Below are 13799 nucleotides of genomic sequence, written 5' to 3'. Positions count from 1 at the left end.
TGCACCAGCATCACTAGGTGACTATGTATACACTTAGATCTGATTGGGATGAAGCTGTCCATCTACCACTTTCATGCAGAAAGAGGGAATCTCTCTTTTATCCCTATCTTCTCTCCATGCATGCATATTTTCCCTGCACATCTGGGAAATCCTTTGAAATAAAACAGCTGGGCAGACAGGGTATCTGGGTATTTAATTCACACTCTCAAAACAAGAGAGGGGAAGGCCATGGGTTGCCCCCAGTCCCTGCTCAGCTATGGGCACACTGAGTGACCCTGGATGATGGAGCTGTCCTTTGCCTCCGTTTACCCATCTGTAAAACTCAAGCCTTGACCTCTTTGGCAGAAACACTTTGATGACAAGTGTTAGGTGACTGGGGGTTATTTTCAGGAGTAGTTTGATTCCAGTTTCAGCTTTCTGTGTTTGCTGGTGTTGCGGCAAATTTAACATCTGATTTTTTTTTCCTTCTTTTTCTTCCCTTAGGTTTTTAACAATCATTATTTACAAGTGACCATTGATGACCTGAGACCTGAACCCAGCAAAATCTCAATGCTTTGCCATGCGGATTCCTTAGGGATCTTGCCAATACAGTGGTGCCTTAAAAATGGAGTCAATCTCACACCTCCCAAGGGTTTGTATTCCTTCTTGATGATTTGCACCTCTCAAGGAAGCTACCCTCCTCTTGCTGCCTTTAGAACAGCATCACGTTAAGCATCTCCAGCCAGAGCACCTCTGTTGAGTCACTGGGGCTGTTCTGGCTTATAACAGCCTGTGAACATCTCTGCAAACGTGCCTTGCTGATAGATTGATATCCATGTGCTTTGAATGCTGAAGCAAGCTGCACTGAAGCCTAGGAAATTCCTGTAAAATGCATCTTGCTGCTGCTTTGTGTGTGCAGAGCACAAGAGGAGCATTGAAAGCCATATTATGTTAGAGACAAACCAGGCAGCTCCACTACAGCATCCCCATAGGTGCAATGCTGAGCTGAAGCAAAGCTCCTAAATCTAAATATCTCCTGTATTGAAATCACCTTGTGCCTCACCAGTAAGCTCATAGCTGCCTGTTAGGAGCGTGTAGACATTCCTTTAGCTGTCTCAAAAAAAAATCCAGGTGAGCACAAATTCAGGGCAGTGCTCGGATCAGAGCTAGGAGAAACAGCCTCTGACGGTGATATTTCCCAACTTTGTAGCAGTGCAGTTAATTACTTGCAGTTTCAGACGACCACCTGCAGTGCTTTAGCAATATTTTTTTGCTTGCAAAATGCGTTGGCTCTCTGGAATTCCAGATTTTTGAATCTGGTGTTGAACTTTTGCCAAAAAATGGCATTGCTTGGGAGAAGAAGTGCTTAAAAATCCTATGGAGTTGTATACACACATATTTGTCTTCATTTGTGGGAATTATGCATGTATACATATATATATATACATATATAGGCCAGACATTTTTCTTTGAAGGGTCATGGCCTAATAATTTCCAGTCCATGCTGGTACAAATCCTGTCTGAGGTGGTGTTTTATGGGTGAGGTGTGTGTGCACTCTCTTTTAGACACCAACATATTTAGAAGTGTCTGTAGCATCCTTCCACCTGTCGTAATGTATTTCTCAACTTGGCCAGTAGAGTCTGGTGATTGGAGTCTACCTGGGCTCAGAAAGTGTAGAAAGTCCTTGTTTTCTGCTGTCAGATCAGAAATCATGGAGAGAAGCTATTAAAAGAAATATACATCAAGTGGTGCACAGATGCGCAAAATATGTGGTTTCTTCTAGTGTGAATGGAGACTGCATGCCCAAAATACATCTTAGAACTTACGGTGTCAAAAAACTCTTCCATTAGCAAGCATGAATTTCAAGTCACTAAAATGTGATTAGACATTATAGCGCTTTCTGAGGAAAAATAAGGCAAAAAAATATAGGTGGAAAGTGAAATGCATCCAGACCCACATTTGAGTTCTTCTCTGAGGAGAATAATATCAGCTTTGGATAAAGAAGTAATCAGGGCTGATACGTCAGGGCTGCAGCACTGCTCTTGAGTCGGTCTGTGGAAGGAGGAGGGAATCCCACCATTTAAACTCAAACCACTGGATGGCTCTACCTGCCCTGGGGCCTCCAGAATTACCTTTTTATTATTTTTTTTTTTTACATGAGATTTGACAATTCTCCTGCTTGGTATTATTAACAAAATATAGCGTTGCCTAAATGGCTGTCCTTGTTGAAAGACAAAAAAAAATTCCCATGGAGCAGCAGATGACAAGGGAAAACCACAGAAGTCTTTTTGCTCTTCGTGGGAAGCATCATTGCTGTATTCTGGGCTTTTTTGTTTGCGTTTGTTTGTGGTTGACAGGGAGGTTCTTTGATTTTAAAATTGACTGATTTAGCTTCATCAGAACAGCATGGCAGGTTGGGATATTTGGGTTCAGTGTCCTTTATTTCTTTAATATCTGTTCTTTTGCTTTTTTGCCTGTCAGGTCTGTGTTGAAACCAAACATGTAGTAGATGAGTCATGAACAGGAGGTGCAAACATTTGCTACTAGAAACAGAGAGCAGTATTTTCCTGTACAGTGCCAAAAATGAATACCCATTTACTGCTGGTGTATAAACATTGAACAAGCACTGTTTATATTTATTGGAGCTGGATTTATAGACCACTTCCCTTTAGAGTGGCAACCATTGTTCCTTTTTATGAGCTATTAAGAAGGGGAAAAACACTGCAGTAGCACTCTTAGTTATGAGGCTTACTAAGGAAATACCATTTCCAAAACCTCCATTATGTTTGTATTGTTACCATTTATTTCTGATTAAACTGCTGAGAGTCAAGATAGCAGTCGCAATGAGGTTTTACATGTTTCGGGGGCAGTAGGTGAATCATGGAAGCCAAGCTTTGAGCATTATTACATGGGTTGAGCTTTAAAGGATAACAATATGGGGATGCCATGTGCTAATGAGGGCACACATTTACCTTGCAGGGTCTCACAGAGATTTGGGTAGTGCATGGCCAAGCCAACAGGCTGTGTGTAACAACTCAGGTTTTTATACCCTGCTGAAACTCTGTTAGTGTGCCTTTCCCATCCACGCTGCCAAAATTAAGAGTCCAAAGCTGTTCATGAGGGGTTTAAATTGGAGACATGAGAATGTGCAGGGTGTGGGCAGGTTTTTGGGTCCCTGGGAGCAGCATGGGGTGAGCCTGATATTATTTAGTACGGTAACTGCACTGTGGCTGTCTCCACCCGAGTCCATCATCGTAACTGCCTTTGGAATCAATGAAGTGTGAAAGGGACTTCTGCAGAGTGATTTTGCGCCTCCTGAAGGAGGACAGGCAGATCACCTCTAGATCTGCCTACTTCTCCATTGACTCTTCAGAGAGCCCCGGGATGACAGACACAGCTCTAGGCACTGCCACTGCAAACATCTGTATGTGATCAGATGAATCCCTTCTGATAGGATGTGCGCTTCTCCTCCTGTTTTCCATTTCATTTTATGAAGCTGAAAAGTATCTGGCAAGCAAATAGCTAGAGAGGAAAAAGGAGATGGAAAAATAGCAGTAAGAAAATACCATTGTAGGACTTGGTTGTTAATGTATGTGCAAACAATACAGGGAGTTTTTTCATATGAAAAAAATGAAGATTCTCTGTAAGTGATGGCCCTTTTATACTTCCCTGTGCGTGTTTATTTCTAGCTTTCCTATCGTTGTGTTTTACTGTTTGCATGTTCATGTCCCACTGAGACAGGCATCTTAGGACCCTCTCTGTTCAAGGCTTTATCTCATTAATTTGTTTGTCAGGAATGCAGTCATTAAGTTTAGAAGCTCATCTTGTCCCTGATACTTGCATCTTAGCAGGGTGCTTGGGACTTCATTTTCAAAGTTTTTAAATCATTTTTTTTGGACCTGGGTGATGGATAAGTGACTACAACTCAGTATTCCAGTCTTTTCTTGCCTACAAAAAAAAAAATCACAATTTTCAGTGTCATAAATGATTCATTCCCATCTGATCTTGAGTGTCCCTTTTTGACTGTCAATGAAAAAGACATTAAGGGATGATCTGTAAGATTGAGTCCAGGCTGAAATGCCAGACAGGGAGATTAAGGGGAGAATTTGGCCTTTAGATGACTCCTGAAACTTTCCAGTGAGAGTAGTTCTGCAATAATGTTATTACAGCATCATCCCAGAGCCCTGCACAGGGTTAGCACTCAGTGATAAGAAGCACCGCAAAAACTCAGGCTGAGAAAGAGATTAAAATTAATCAAGCAAACAACAAAACAGAGCAACCAAAAAGAAAAAAAAAAAGAAAGACCCATATTTCCCAGGAATTTATTGCCTGAATAGCCACGTAAGAAGTGTGGATGAGTAGAGATTTTGTCTCTCTGTGATGAGACTGCTAGAGAGCTGCCCCTGTAAATCACTGTCCCTTCCATTTTTCCCTAGAACCAGAAACTGGGAGGATCATCTGATTGCTGAGACTTTAGGAATTGGGAATTCTGGGTTCATTTTCCTGTTCTGCTTCAGGTTCCTGTACAGCCTTGGGTAACATGCTGACTGCAGTGGGATTCAGCTCATGTATGCCGAGCTGCTGGAAAGTCAGTCGTGTAGGGTACATCCATACCAATGGAGAGAGAGGAGAGTTTATCTCATGGTATGAGACAGGGGATGGATCAGCTTTTGTTTGTGCTGGCCCACTGCTTGTTGACTGCTGATGAACCCTTGATGTCTCGCTCCACAGTTCCATCTTTTAGGTACCTAAAGGAAGGAGAAAGAGGTCTATGGCTAGTCTCACCTGGAAAGCAGGGACAGTAGCACTTCTTGGTAGCTACAGGTTTATTAAAGCCTGAGAGGTGCTCACTGGAAAGGGAAAATAAGGAAAATGTGTATGTTGTATTACTTTTTAATAAAAACATGAAGTTTTCAAAGGGAAATGCAGAAGTGGGTGCTGGAGGGGTGCTGGTGTTGGCCCTCAGGATGTATGAATGGGCATTCAGGGAGCTCTGCTGGTCCTGCACATTGCACTGAGACAGGACAGGATGCTGAAATGCAAACGGTTGTCTGCTCAGCGCCCGGTTTGTGCTCTCCCTCTGACGTGAAGCAGTGGCTGATAGCACTTTTCTGTCTTGTCCTGCAGGTTACTCTGGCCAGGACTTTGACTGGGCTGATTACCAGAAGCAGTGCGGAGCGGAGGCAGCGCCTCACCAGTGCTTCAGAAACGTAAGCTTTCTTTTTGCCTCCGTGTTGCTCCTGTCAAACCATGTAAAACACAAATGCTTCCACCAGAAAACTGCAGCAGGACTCTAGGAGGGTCCCCCAAGAGTCCGTCATAGGAAAGAAGCCAGAAAAGTGTTTCAGGTCGGTCTCTAAAAAAGAAAAAATCTGATTTTACACTTGTCCTGACCTGATTCAGTGAGATTCCCTGCTCTTCATCTCTACTTGAACACTTGAATCAAATCAGAGTTCAGTTGTCTTTGCCCCATTTATTGTACCTTCCTGTGCAATTCCCTCTGCCTCAGAGAACTTCAAGTTAAGATTTTTGAAAGTGCAGAGGGAAGGTGGGCAGCGCTGCATCACACCGATACAGTGGAAAGTCTTCACTTCTGCAGGCACCCTCTCTTTACTTTTTATCTCCTTCCTTTTCCTCAAGTAATAGATCTGTGCTCTCAACACCAGCAGCCTTGAAAATAGCCTCTGTGTAATATTCTCCAAAGATTAAATCAGGTCTAAGTACTATTTTTTCTCCTTTTTTTTTTTTTTTTTTTTTTTTTTCCAAAGAAACATTAATCAGATGAACACGTCTGTTATTCTTTCACTCTTGATAACAAAGTTCTCTGCAGAGAGATACAATCTTACTGTTGTCGCTTGGGCTACCTCCCTGGCAGGTTGGTCCATTTGTTTCGTGTCTGTGAGCAGCTCTTTGATAGAAGCCTTTTTGCAGGCACATCTCCCACCTAGTGCAGCCAGACGTGGTGCTGGAAGTGGGTATGCTGTAGCTGTTTCCCCAGGGGGGATGCTTAACAAGGAGAGGCAGTTATGAAATAGAATGACATGACCAAATGCTTAGTAAAATAAACTCCCAGCTAACTGTTTTGCCATTGATCCTGTATAAATTAGCCTCCAGCACTGAGCTACAGTGAAAGGAGGCAGTGTGATGATAAATGAGGTTTCCTTGTTAGGCAACATAACGAGCATTTAAACAATCTCACCCTGCTTTTCTGCAGTCCTGGCCAGGTGCAGGTTTTGTGAGGTGAGGCTGATCTGTGCTCTGAGTGAGGCTTGGGACAGTCCAAGCAACGGTTGAGCTTAAGCAAAGGGAGAGGGGACCCTGGAAGTGACAGAGTAGCATTCTCACAAGCTCATGACCCCATGCTTTGGTCCTTTTATTTCTTATTTGGGGAGATCACTACTGATGTGGGAGCATTGCAGCCACCTCTGGCCTGGCTTTGCTGGTGTGGAGTAACCTCCTCCCGGTCTTGGGGAGTTAGAAGTTGGTGTAAACCATGAATTACATTGCTTCCTGATTTGCCACCGTCATTGACGTTTTCATAGGCATGTCTATGGCAGCGCCATTTTAAACCTGGATTCCTTTGGGTTCTTTGGTGTCTCCTGCACTTAGAGCAATAAGCAGACTGTGCTAATGCTATGCTTCCCAGCACACTGTCTATCTAAAGTCATTCAGTGTTTCAGTGCCGTGTTCCAGTGTTGGTCCTTGACTCTTTCAGACATCCTTCAGTCGTGGTTTTGCAAAGAACATGAAGCTGGAGGCAGTGAACCCCAGGAACCCTGCAGAGATATGCGTTGCCTCGATCACCTCAGTTAAAGGACGGTTAATGTGGCTTCACCTTGAAGGTATGTGCTGTAAAGGCTTCTTGTATTTGTGTGGCTCACTCAAACCCTCTCAGTTTTGTCCTTCATCCTTGGCCCAATATTGCTTCCTTCATCCTTGCCCTTTTATATGCTTTAACCAGTAATATAAGTTTTTGAGAACTGTCTTCCCCTGCTCTCTCCAGGAGGGAGCCACAAGACCTTCTACCCTCCAACCACATGGACTTTATCAGTGATCTCTGTTGGCCATAGAAATCTCACTGCCATCATGATAAATCTGTCCTAGGAATGGATGGGACGTCTGCCTTTATACATGGCTGAGACTTCCACTGATATGCTCTTGTGGGATCTCAGGTCCTCCTGAAACCTTCTTCCTGCCTTCTTTCTTCTTCTTTTTACTCCTTCTTTTCCACTAGATCCATACTGCAACATGTGCTGTTCCTCACTGTGGCCATTGCCTGCTCACATCCTTCCACTCCGTGATTGTCTCACTTCTTTCATTGACCTAAGAGAGCTTTTGTGGGCAGTAACTATAATAAAGAGTTTAGAAAGCTGTCAGCCTGTGGAGAACACGACGACTTCACAAGCAGTATTAGGAGAATGCTGAAAAAGTTGTAGGGCATAATCTGGTATCAAACCCTCCATTTTTACCTTTTCTGTAGTGAGCTTGTTTTTGAGGTGGTTTTACTCTTGGAACTTCTTTTACCTCGGTTCATCTGAGCAAATTTCAGACGTCTGGAATTAGGGTAATTTAGAACAGCAGAGGGTTTCTTCTTATTATTGCTTTAAAAACAGTGTTATTTGTAAAATCACTGAGAGCAGAAAGCCGTGGTTATTTAAGTGTTTTGATGAGCACTGTGATAAACCATAAAGCTGTTGTGTCCTTGTCACAACATATTTTAATTTTTACCCATCAAGCTAACACACTATTGTAAGAGGCTGCTAACTTCATCCACAGTCAATATAAGAGCTTCATTTTCTCTCTGAAATCAATGGTAATTGGGTCAGCATCAACTAAAAATGCCGTATGTTTCTTTTCTTTCTTCTGGGGAACCATGAAAATATCAAAGGCACATCAGGTGGCCCAGAGTCCTGCCCATCACCAGGCTCTGTATGATCTGTGCTCCTGCTGCTGGATGAGTGCATGGGGAAGACATGCTCGTGTCTGCCTTGTGCTGCCAGCCCTGACACAGTCAAAAGGGAACGTCTTGCTGTAATCCTCCCATTTGGAAAATAAAATGCATTTGGTTAAGCTACCATGATGAAGGGCTGACGATAAAATGCCTTCACTCCTTTGCTTGCTGCCACGTATTGATAGGTACAAACTATGTAGCTCTGCTTTTGCGTATCTGGTAGATGCCACTAGGTGTTTCAAGGCATCTGTGGGAGATTGAGCTGATGAAAGAGCAGCATTCTTTCAAACACTTGCTACATGCAAGCCCAGGGAACACAGTGGCATTTTTTTCTCAGTGATCTGGAAGGAAAGCAAAGCATGGTCTTATCTGCAGCCAAAGGAGTAGTGCATGCTGTTGGTATCCCAGGCTCCAAAGAAGATGAAGGGATGGGGAAAAATTAAGTTTGTGCTGAGTTACAGATACAGAGTTGCCCTGAAGAGACCAAAATCAAATGGAAACAGAGCATCTTTCCTTTGCTAAAGCCTACAAGCTCCATGGCAGCCCTGTAGTGGGAGTTGGGAGCGAGGAAAGGGGTCTCCCATTTCTTCTGTGATGGCCCATGGGGGCAGGATGCTGGCTCAGTAATTCTGCTGAAATGCATTAAAACCACACTGTTGTCACGATTGTTTCTGTGAAAGCAGGGTGAAGCTTTGTTCTCAGAGATCATTGCAATTTTTTTTGTTCTTCCAGGGTAAAACAGTTAGGAAAATGTTAATGGGGTACAAGCCATAGTCAGGCATATATCAGGAAAGGACAGATCTACAGGGATCAGGGCAAGGGGTTTCTGCATAGATCCTATGGGAAATTAAGTCTCGTGCATGTTCTGCACAAAAGTCACCTTCTCTCCTCTGCAAGATGCTCAGCTCTCAGTTTTCTGGGGCTGGGAAAACACTGAAAGCCAGACTGAGCTTCATCATCCCCTGGTGCAGGGAAGGTACTTTTCCCTTCAGCACCATGGTGCATTGATTGTAATAACCCAAGAAGTATTTCAGCGCCTGACAATGTGCAGTGCAGTTTGTACAAGAGGAAAGGTCTCAGATCAAAGCCCTTAAAGTTACTAATAACGTTGACATGTAACCCAAAGTACCTCATCTGTGCTAGCAGCTTGTTCTGAAATGTAACAAAGGCAGATGTTCTGTGGCATTTAGCTCTACAGAAATAGCATTGTATGGTAGACAAGGTTCTCCCGGTGCCTCTGCGATAAATCCCTTTCTCAGAGATTTATAACTCAATTGCTACCTAAAGAGAGGTTCCTTCTGATCTAAAGCTTGGCAGGCAAACTCCTTCATGCCTGTTGTGTCTTTGCTTCTAATCTCTGCAGCTTGGGCTGCCTAAAATCTGGGGAGAACTTCTTCCTTCTCTATCCCCAGCATGTAGCTTTGGCCCCTCTGTGTTTGTCTCCAGTATACAGAGCAGGTACAACTTGTACATCTGCTTTTGGTAGAGCATCATGCAATGTCAGGTTTTGTTTTTTTCTTCTGTGAAAACCAATTGCCTTCAGACTCATGGTAGCTAAAACTCATGTGCAGCCTGGTCTGGACACTTGGCAGATATTTTTATGAAAGAACTGGAATTAATGGTTGTTTGAAATCCACTTTTCACTAATACTATTGTTGAATTTACACCCATGTGGTCAAGGAATCTGGCCCATTTTCACAAATGCCCATCTTATATTGAGAGGTGCCTTCACTTTTCTATATGGATTTGATGGGATCTGGGAATCTTTCAGAATTTTTATTTTTTTTAATCTGTAATACTTTCAAAGGGACTCAGTGTTCACTAAACTGCCCATTACAGTGAACAAGGAATGCTGTTTCTTGGGTCTTTAAATCAAGCAGTCCTCCAAGGCCCTGGATAAAGTCAGGGAGAAAGCCACATGTATCGCTCTCTTCCCTTGTCACTTTCTGTCTGCTTTTTTACTCTTTTAATTTCTTAAAGGAAGTTTTTTTTTTTTTTACAACTTGTCATAAAAATCCTGTATCTCCTTGCCTTTTGAGTTGTTATATATAAATGCTTTACACTTGTTTTATATCTCAATACCAGGAATAGAATGATCTGTAGTAAAAGGAAAAGATGCAAAAGACTGCAAAAATAAAAAGAAGGCTTTGCTGCTGTTGAAATTCGTGACTGCAGTATGCACAGTGTTAGCCTAAAACTAGGCATTAAAAAAACCAAAACCAACACAATGCAGAACACTGCTCTCAGAGTTGTAAAATAAATGTGGCTTGGACTACGGCACGGTGTTTTTTTTCAACTCCATTAATACACTATTGTTTCTAACTGATTATTTATATTCTGGTAGCAGCAAGACTCCCAACTGCCATGGGAGCCCATCGCTGAAGACCTCGGGTCCCACCATTTATCACGGGCACGTCTGAAGCTTTCATTGTTGCCATCCCAGTTTCGCTGTTTGACGGCCCAAACTGCAGCCATAAAACAGGATGCAGTAGTTAAGCAGCGTCGAGTTAGACATGAGGGAACATTGCTTAATAAATCATGCTTTGTACAGTAGCAAAACTCCGTAAACTTCAGGGCAAGCATTTAATGAGCAGCAGTATAGTTCCCCTGTGGACGGAAAGAAGTACAGGGCTGATCTGCGGCTGTGCACATCCCATCACTTGCTGCTACTTTATTACTCATCATCTGCATTGTTAATTTTTACGGGTTCATTTTAGATTTTAAGGCTGAAACTTTCTGGTGTGAATTTATACAAGTAATAATGTACACTCTCTGCACAGACTAGGAGTTTAAGGAAAACTCTCCTGTTAATCACTTCTCCAGAAATGTGTTCCGTAATTTTCCCTCTGATAGTTTTCCAGAGTTGCTGCACTATTCTGCCCACCCTATAGGATTTATAATGGGAGATGGAAATTTTCCTCACCCTATTTCCAATCTCCTTGTTCTCTACTTTTCCATTTAACCTCTCAAGTCTCACGGACATTTCTTGGTCTGGCAAGGTGGCGGCGTAAAATGCAGCAGATGAAACTAATGAGTTCCAAACAAGCTGGTTTCCATTTACACGAGTGAGTCCAAATGAAGCAGTGAGATGTCGGAAGTGGAAGGCAGGATTATTGATTGCCAAAGGGAAGAAGCAGGGCAAGCAAGGTCAGAATAGCTGTGATTATGTCTTACAAGAAGAATAGTGGTGTTGCTGCAGAACAGACGTTATGGTGCTTTCTTGCTCGTTAGGGCAGCTGCTAAAAACAGTTTTCATGCCACATCTATTGTTTGTGAGCAGGAAGGTATATTTTATTTGTTTATTGAGTCAGAACAACACCATAGAACAGTTACAGACATTAAAACAGTAGATTTTCCCAGATCTGTTGAAATTTCAGTGTGTTGATCTCTTGCTCTATTTATGGCTCGATCCATTGCTGGCCCACCTTGTGAATGCCTTGCCTCTGACTTCAGCAGTTCTCACATCCAGTCCTTGGCTGGGTTTGTGGTATTGGATGAAAATGTTTTGCACACTGGAGAGTGCATCTTCTGTCAGATTCAAATTGAGCTGTGACCGTTCGGTATTTCCTCATGGAGGTAAATGGTTGTCCAGGGAATGTTAGGTTGCATCCTGGATTGTGTGGCTTCATCTTTTCTTCTTCCTTTCCCCATATGCTGGTGAAGGAGACCAGATCTTCAAGGTATGCATGAGTCCAATGCAGGACTCTGAGGAATACCACGAAGACATCCGTGAACCTATGCAGACAATATGACTGCTTTTTTTTAAAAAAATTATTATTATTTTTTTAATTTTTCTTCAGCATTCTAAACACTACCACCAATTTCCTGCTTCCTTTGGTTGTTAATACAACCTCGCTCTCTCAAAAGCACAGCAAGTTTATTGCTAGAGACAAGACCAATCCAAGTGCTGCAACTCAGTCTTGATGCCATTCCCATCACAAAGTTCAATTACTGTTTCAATTATGCTGCAAGCCCTTGATGAACATTCATTAGTGGGAAGCTCCCCATAGTCATCTAGCTGAGCGCAGCCAAACACTGCTGCACTAAGCAGGAGGCAAAGATGCTGTAACAGATGCAGAAGTGAGGATGCTGCAGGGGAAGCTGCTAATCCTTTGGTCTCTTTTATTAGGAGATGGTCTCATGCTGGTGCTGGTCCTGACATGGAAATGGCAGAGGGGCAGGAACTTGCTGATGAGGCTGTACGAGCGCAGATGGAGTAGAATTGGAGTCGTTAAATGGTGTCTTGACTCAGGGCCCAGAGTTTTTTCTGAAAAACCTCAAAGTCAGTGGGAATATTTCCAGTGGGCTTTGAGTGAGACCCAAATAAACCAAGAGTGTCTTCTGAAGGAGGCATAATAACCAAGCTGGAAGAGATTGGCTTTAGGTGGAAACTTCCCATGAGAATTTGGAGCCAGTGTTATGTCAGAGATTTTAATGCATCTATCCCACTTAGGGTTTTTATGTTGCCTGCTTGGGTGATCAGCTCGAGTTTCATGTGCTGTGAGGAGCATTAGGACAATTCCTGGTACCTCTAGGCAGATGAGTGGCCATCTCTCACCTTTAAAAACAGTGGCTCGAGGGCAGAACTACACAGAAAAGCTTCAGGGGAGCATTGGGGCATACAGGCCTATCACGTTAGCTGCCATTATATTATATCCCATGTGCATGCTCTTACCAGTAAGAGTAAGCACCCAACTGTCCTTCTGCTACTTTGCTCGTGCAACTCTACGAGAGAGCCAATGGGTCAGTCAATTGGTCTTGTTGGGGAAAGTCATGCGTGTTTAACCTCACTGGCTTTTGGCTGCTTCACTACACACCCCTAGTGTGCTCTTAATGTGGGTTTTCTCTGGTATCACATTTCACTGTAAATGCAACAGCCTTATCATTGCTGCCTTTGCAAAATTGAAGATGAAATGATGCTTGATTTTGATGCAGGGAAGCAGATTTATTTTTTACGTGTTCCATCGTTTGCTTCCCTTGGTTCATGATGAATGCTCGAGTGGATCTGAGCTCATGTCCAAATTTCATTATAAATTTGTGTTTATAGGTTTACAGATGCCCTCTCCAGAGTATATTGTTGATGTAGAGTCTATGGACATTTTCCCAGTTGGCTGGTGTGAAGCGAATGCTTATAACCTAACTCCACCACACAAAGCTGTTTGTAAGTATATAGAAACCTCAAGCAGAATAGATATCGTATCAACAGTTTTATCAGGGAGTTTGGATTAAGTCTGTAATCCAATTCTTGAAACTACCAACCTAACTAGCAGACTAGTAACCAGACTGCAGTCATGCTGTAATAAACAGAAACAAATCTAATTAGTGACCAGATGCTGCAGCACTGCTATTACATAATTTGTACTTGTCTTTGTGCTCAGTCTTTCTAAAAATGGGATGGTTAGCACTGGGAAAGGCCGTTATGTGGTTTGGGATTGCACAGTGTGGCTTGTGGGCTTGCAGTAGGGTTGTCAGAGCGAAACCAAGTTTTGTTGTGCTGAGCTGAGTTCAGTTAGGCAACTGAGTGAATTAGGGACGCAGGACCCTGAATTGAGAAAAAAAACAAAACAACTGTAAAGTATAGGCCTGAAGGGACATGAAGAGGCCATCCTGGCACTCCCTCTCCAAAACAGCTTTACCTAGACTGAGAAATGTCTGCTGGCATCTTGCCATGGAGCTTTAGCACCTTTCCAGGGTTTATATCCTGCTATTTCACTGCCCTTATGAACCCAGGGATTTTCCTAGTGTTTAACTTAAATCTCTCTTGGCACAGTCAAGTCCACAGTGTTTGTCCCTACCTCCAGTGCATATTAAGACTGATTTCTTCCCTTTTCATTCACATTTGAAGGCAGTTCATAAGTGCCTAGTGGC

The 13799-nt window shown here is 42.9% G+C and overlaps 1 protein-coding gene across 1 annotated transcript in view; it reads left to right on the top strand.

Annotated features, from left to right (window-relative positions):
• The window catches only part of SFMBT2 (Scm like with four mbt domains 2), a 113135-nt gene that overhangs the window by 71985 nt on the left and 27351 nt on the right, over window positions 1-13799 (top strand). The window contains exons 9-12 of the mRNA XM_035335241.1: window positions 484-631; window positions 5108-5190; window positions 6696-6822; window positions 12979-13092. Coding sequence (XP_035191132.1) covers window positions 484-631; window positions 5108-5190; window positions 6696-6822; window positions 12979-13092 — 472 coding nt within the window. The remainder of the gene's footprint in view (window positions 1-483; window positions 632-5107; window positions 5191-6695; window positions 6823-12978; window positions 13093-13799) is intronic.

Source organism: Oxyura jamaicensis, chromosome 1, assembly GCF_011077185.1.
Source record: "Oxyura jamaicensis isolate SHBP4307 breed ruddy duck chromosome 1, BPBGC_Ojam_1.0, whole genome shotgun sequence".
NCBI classification, from domain to species: Eukaryota; Metazoa; Chordata; class Aves; order Anseriformes; family Anatidae; genus Oxyura; species Oxyura jamaicensis.
Note: the sequence above shows the minus strand (reverse complement) of the source record. Positions and strands in the feature narration are given on the sequence as shown.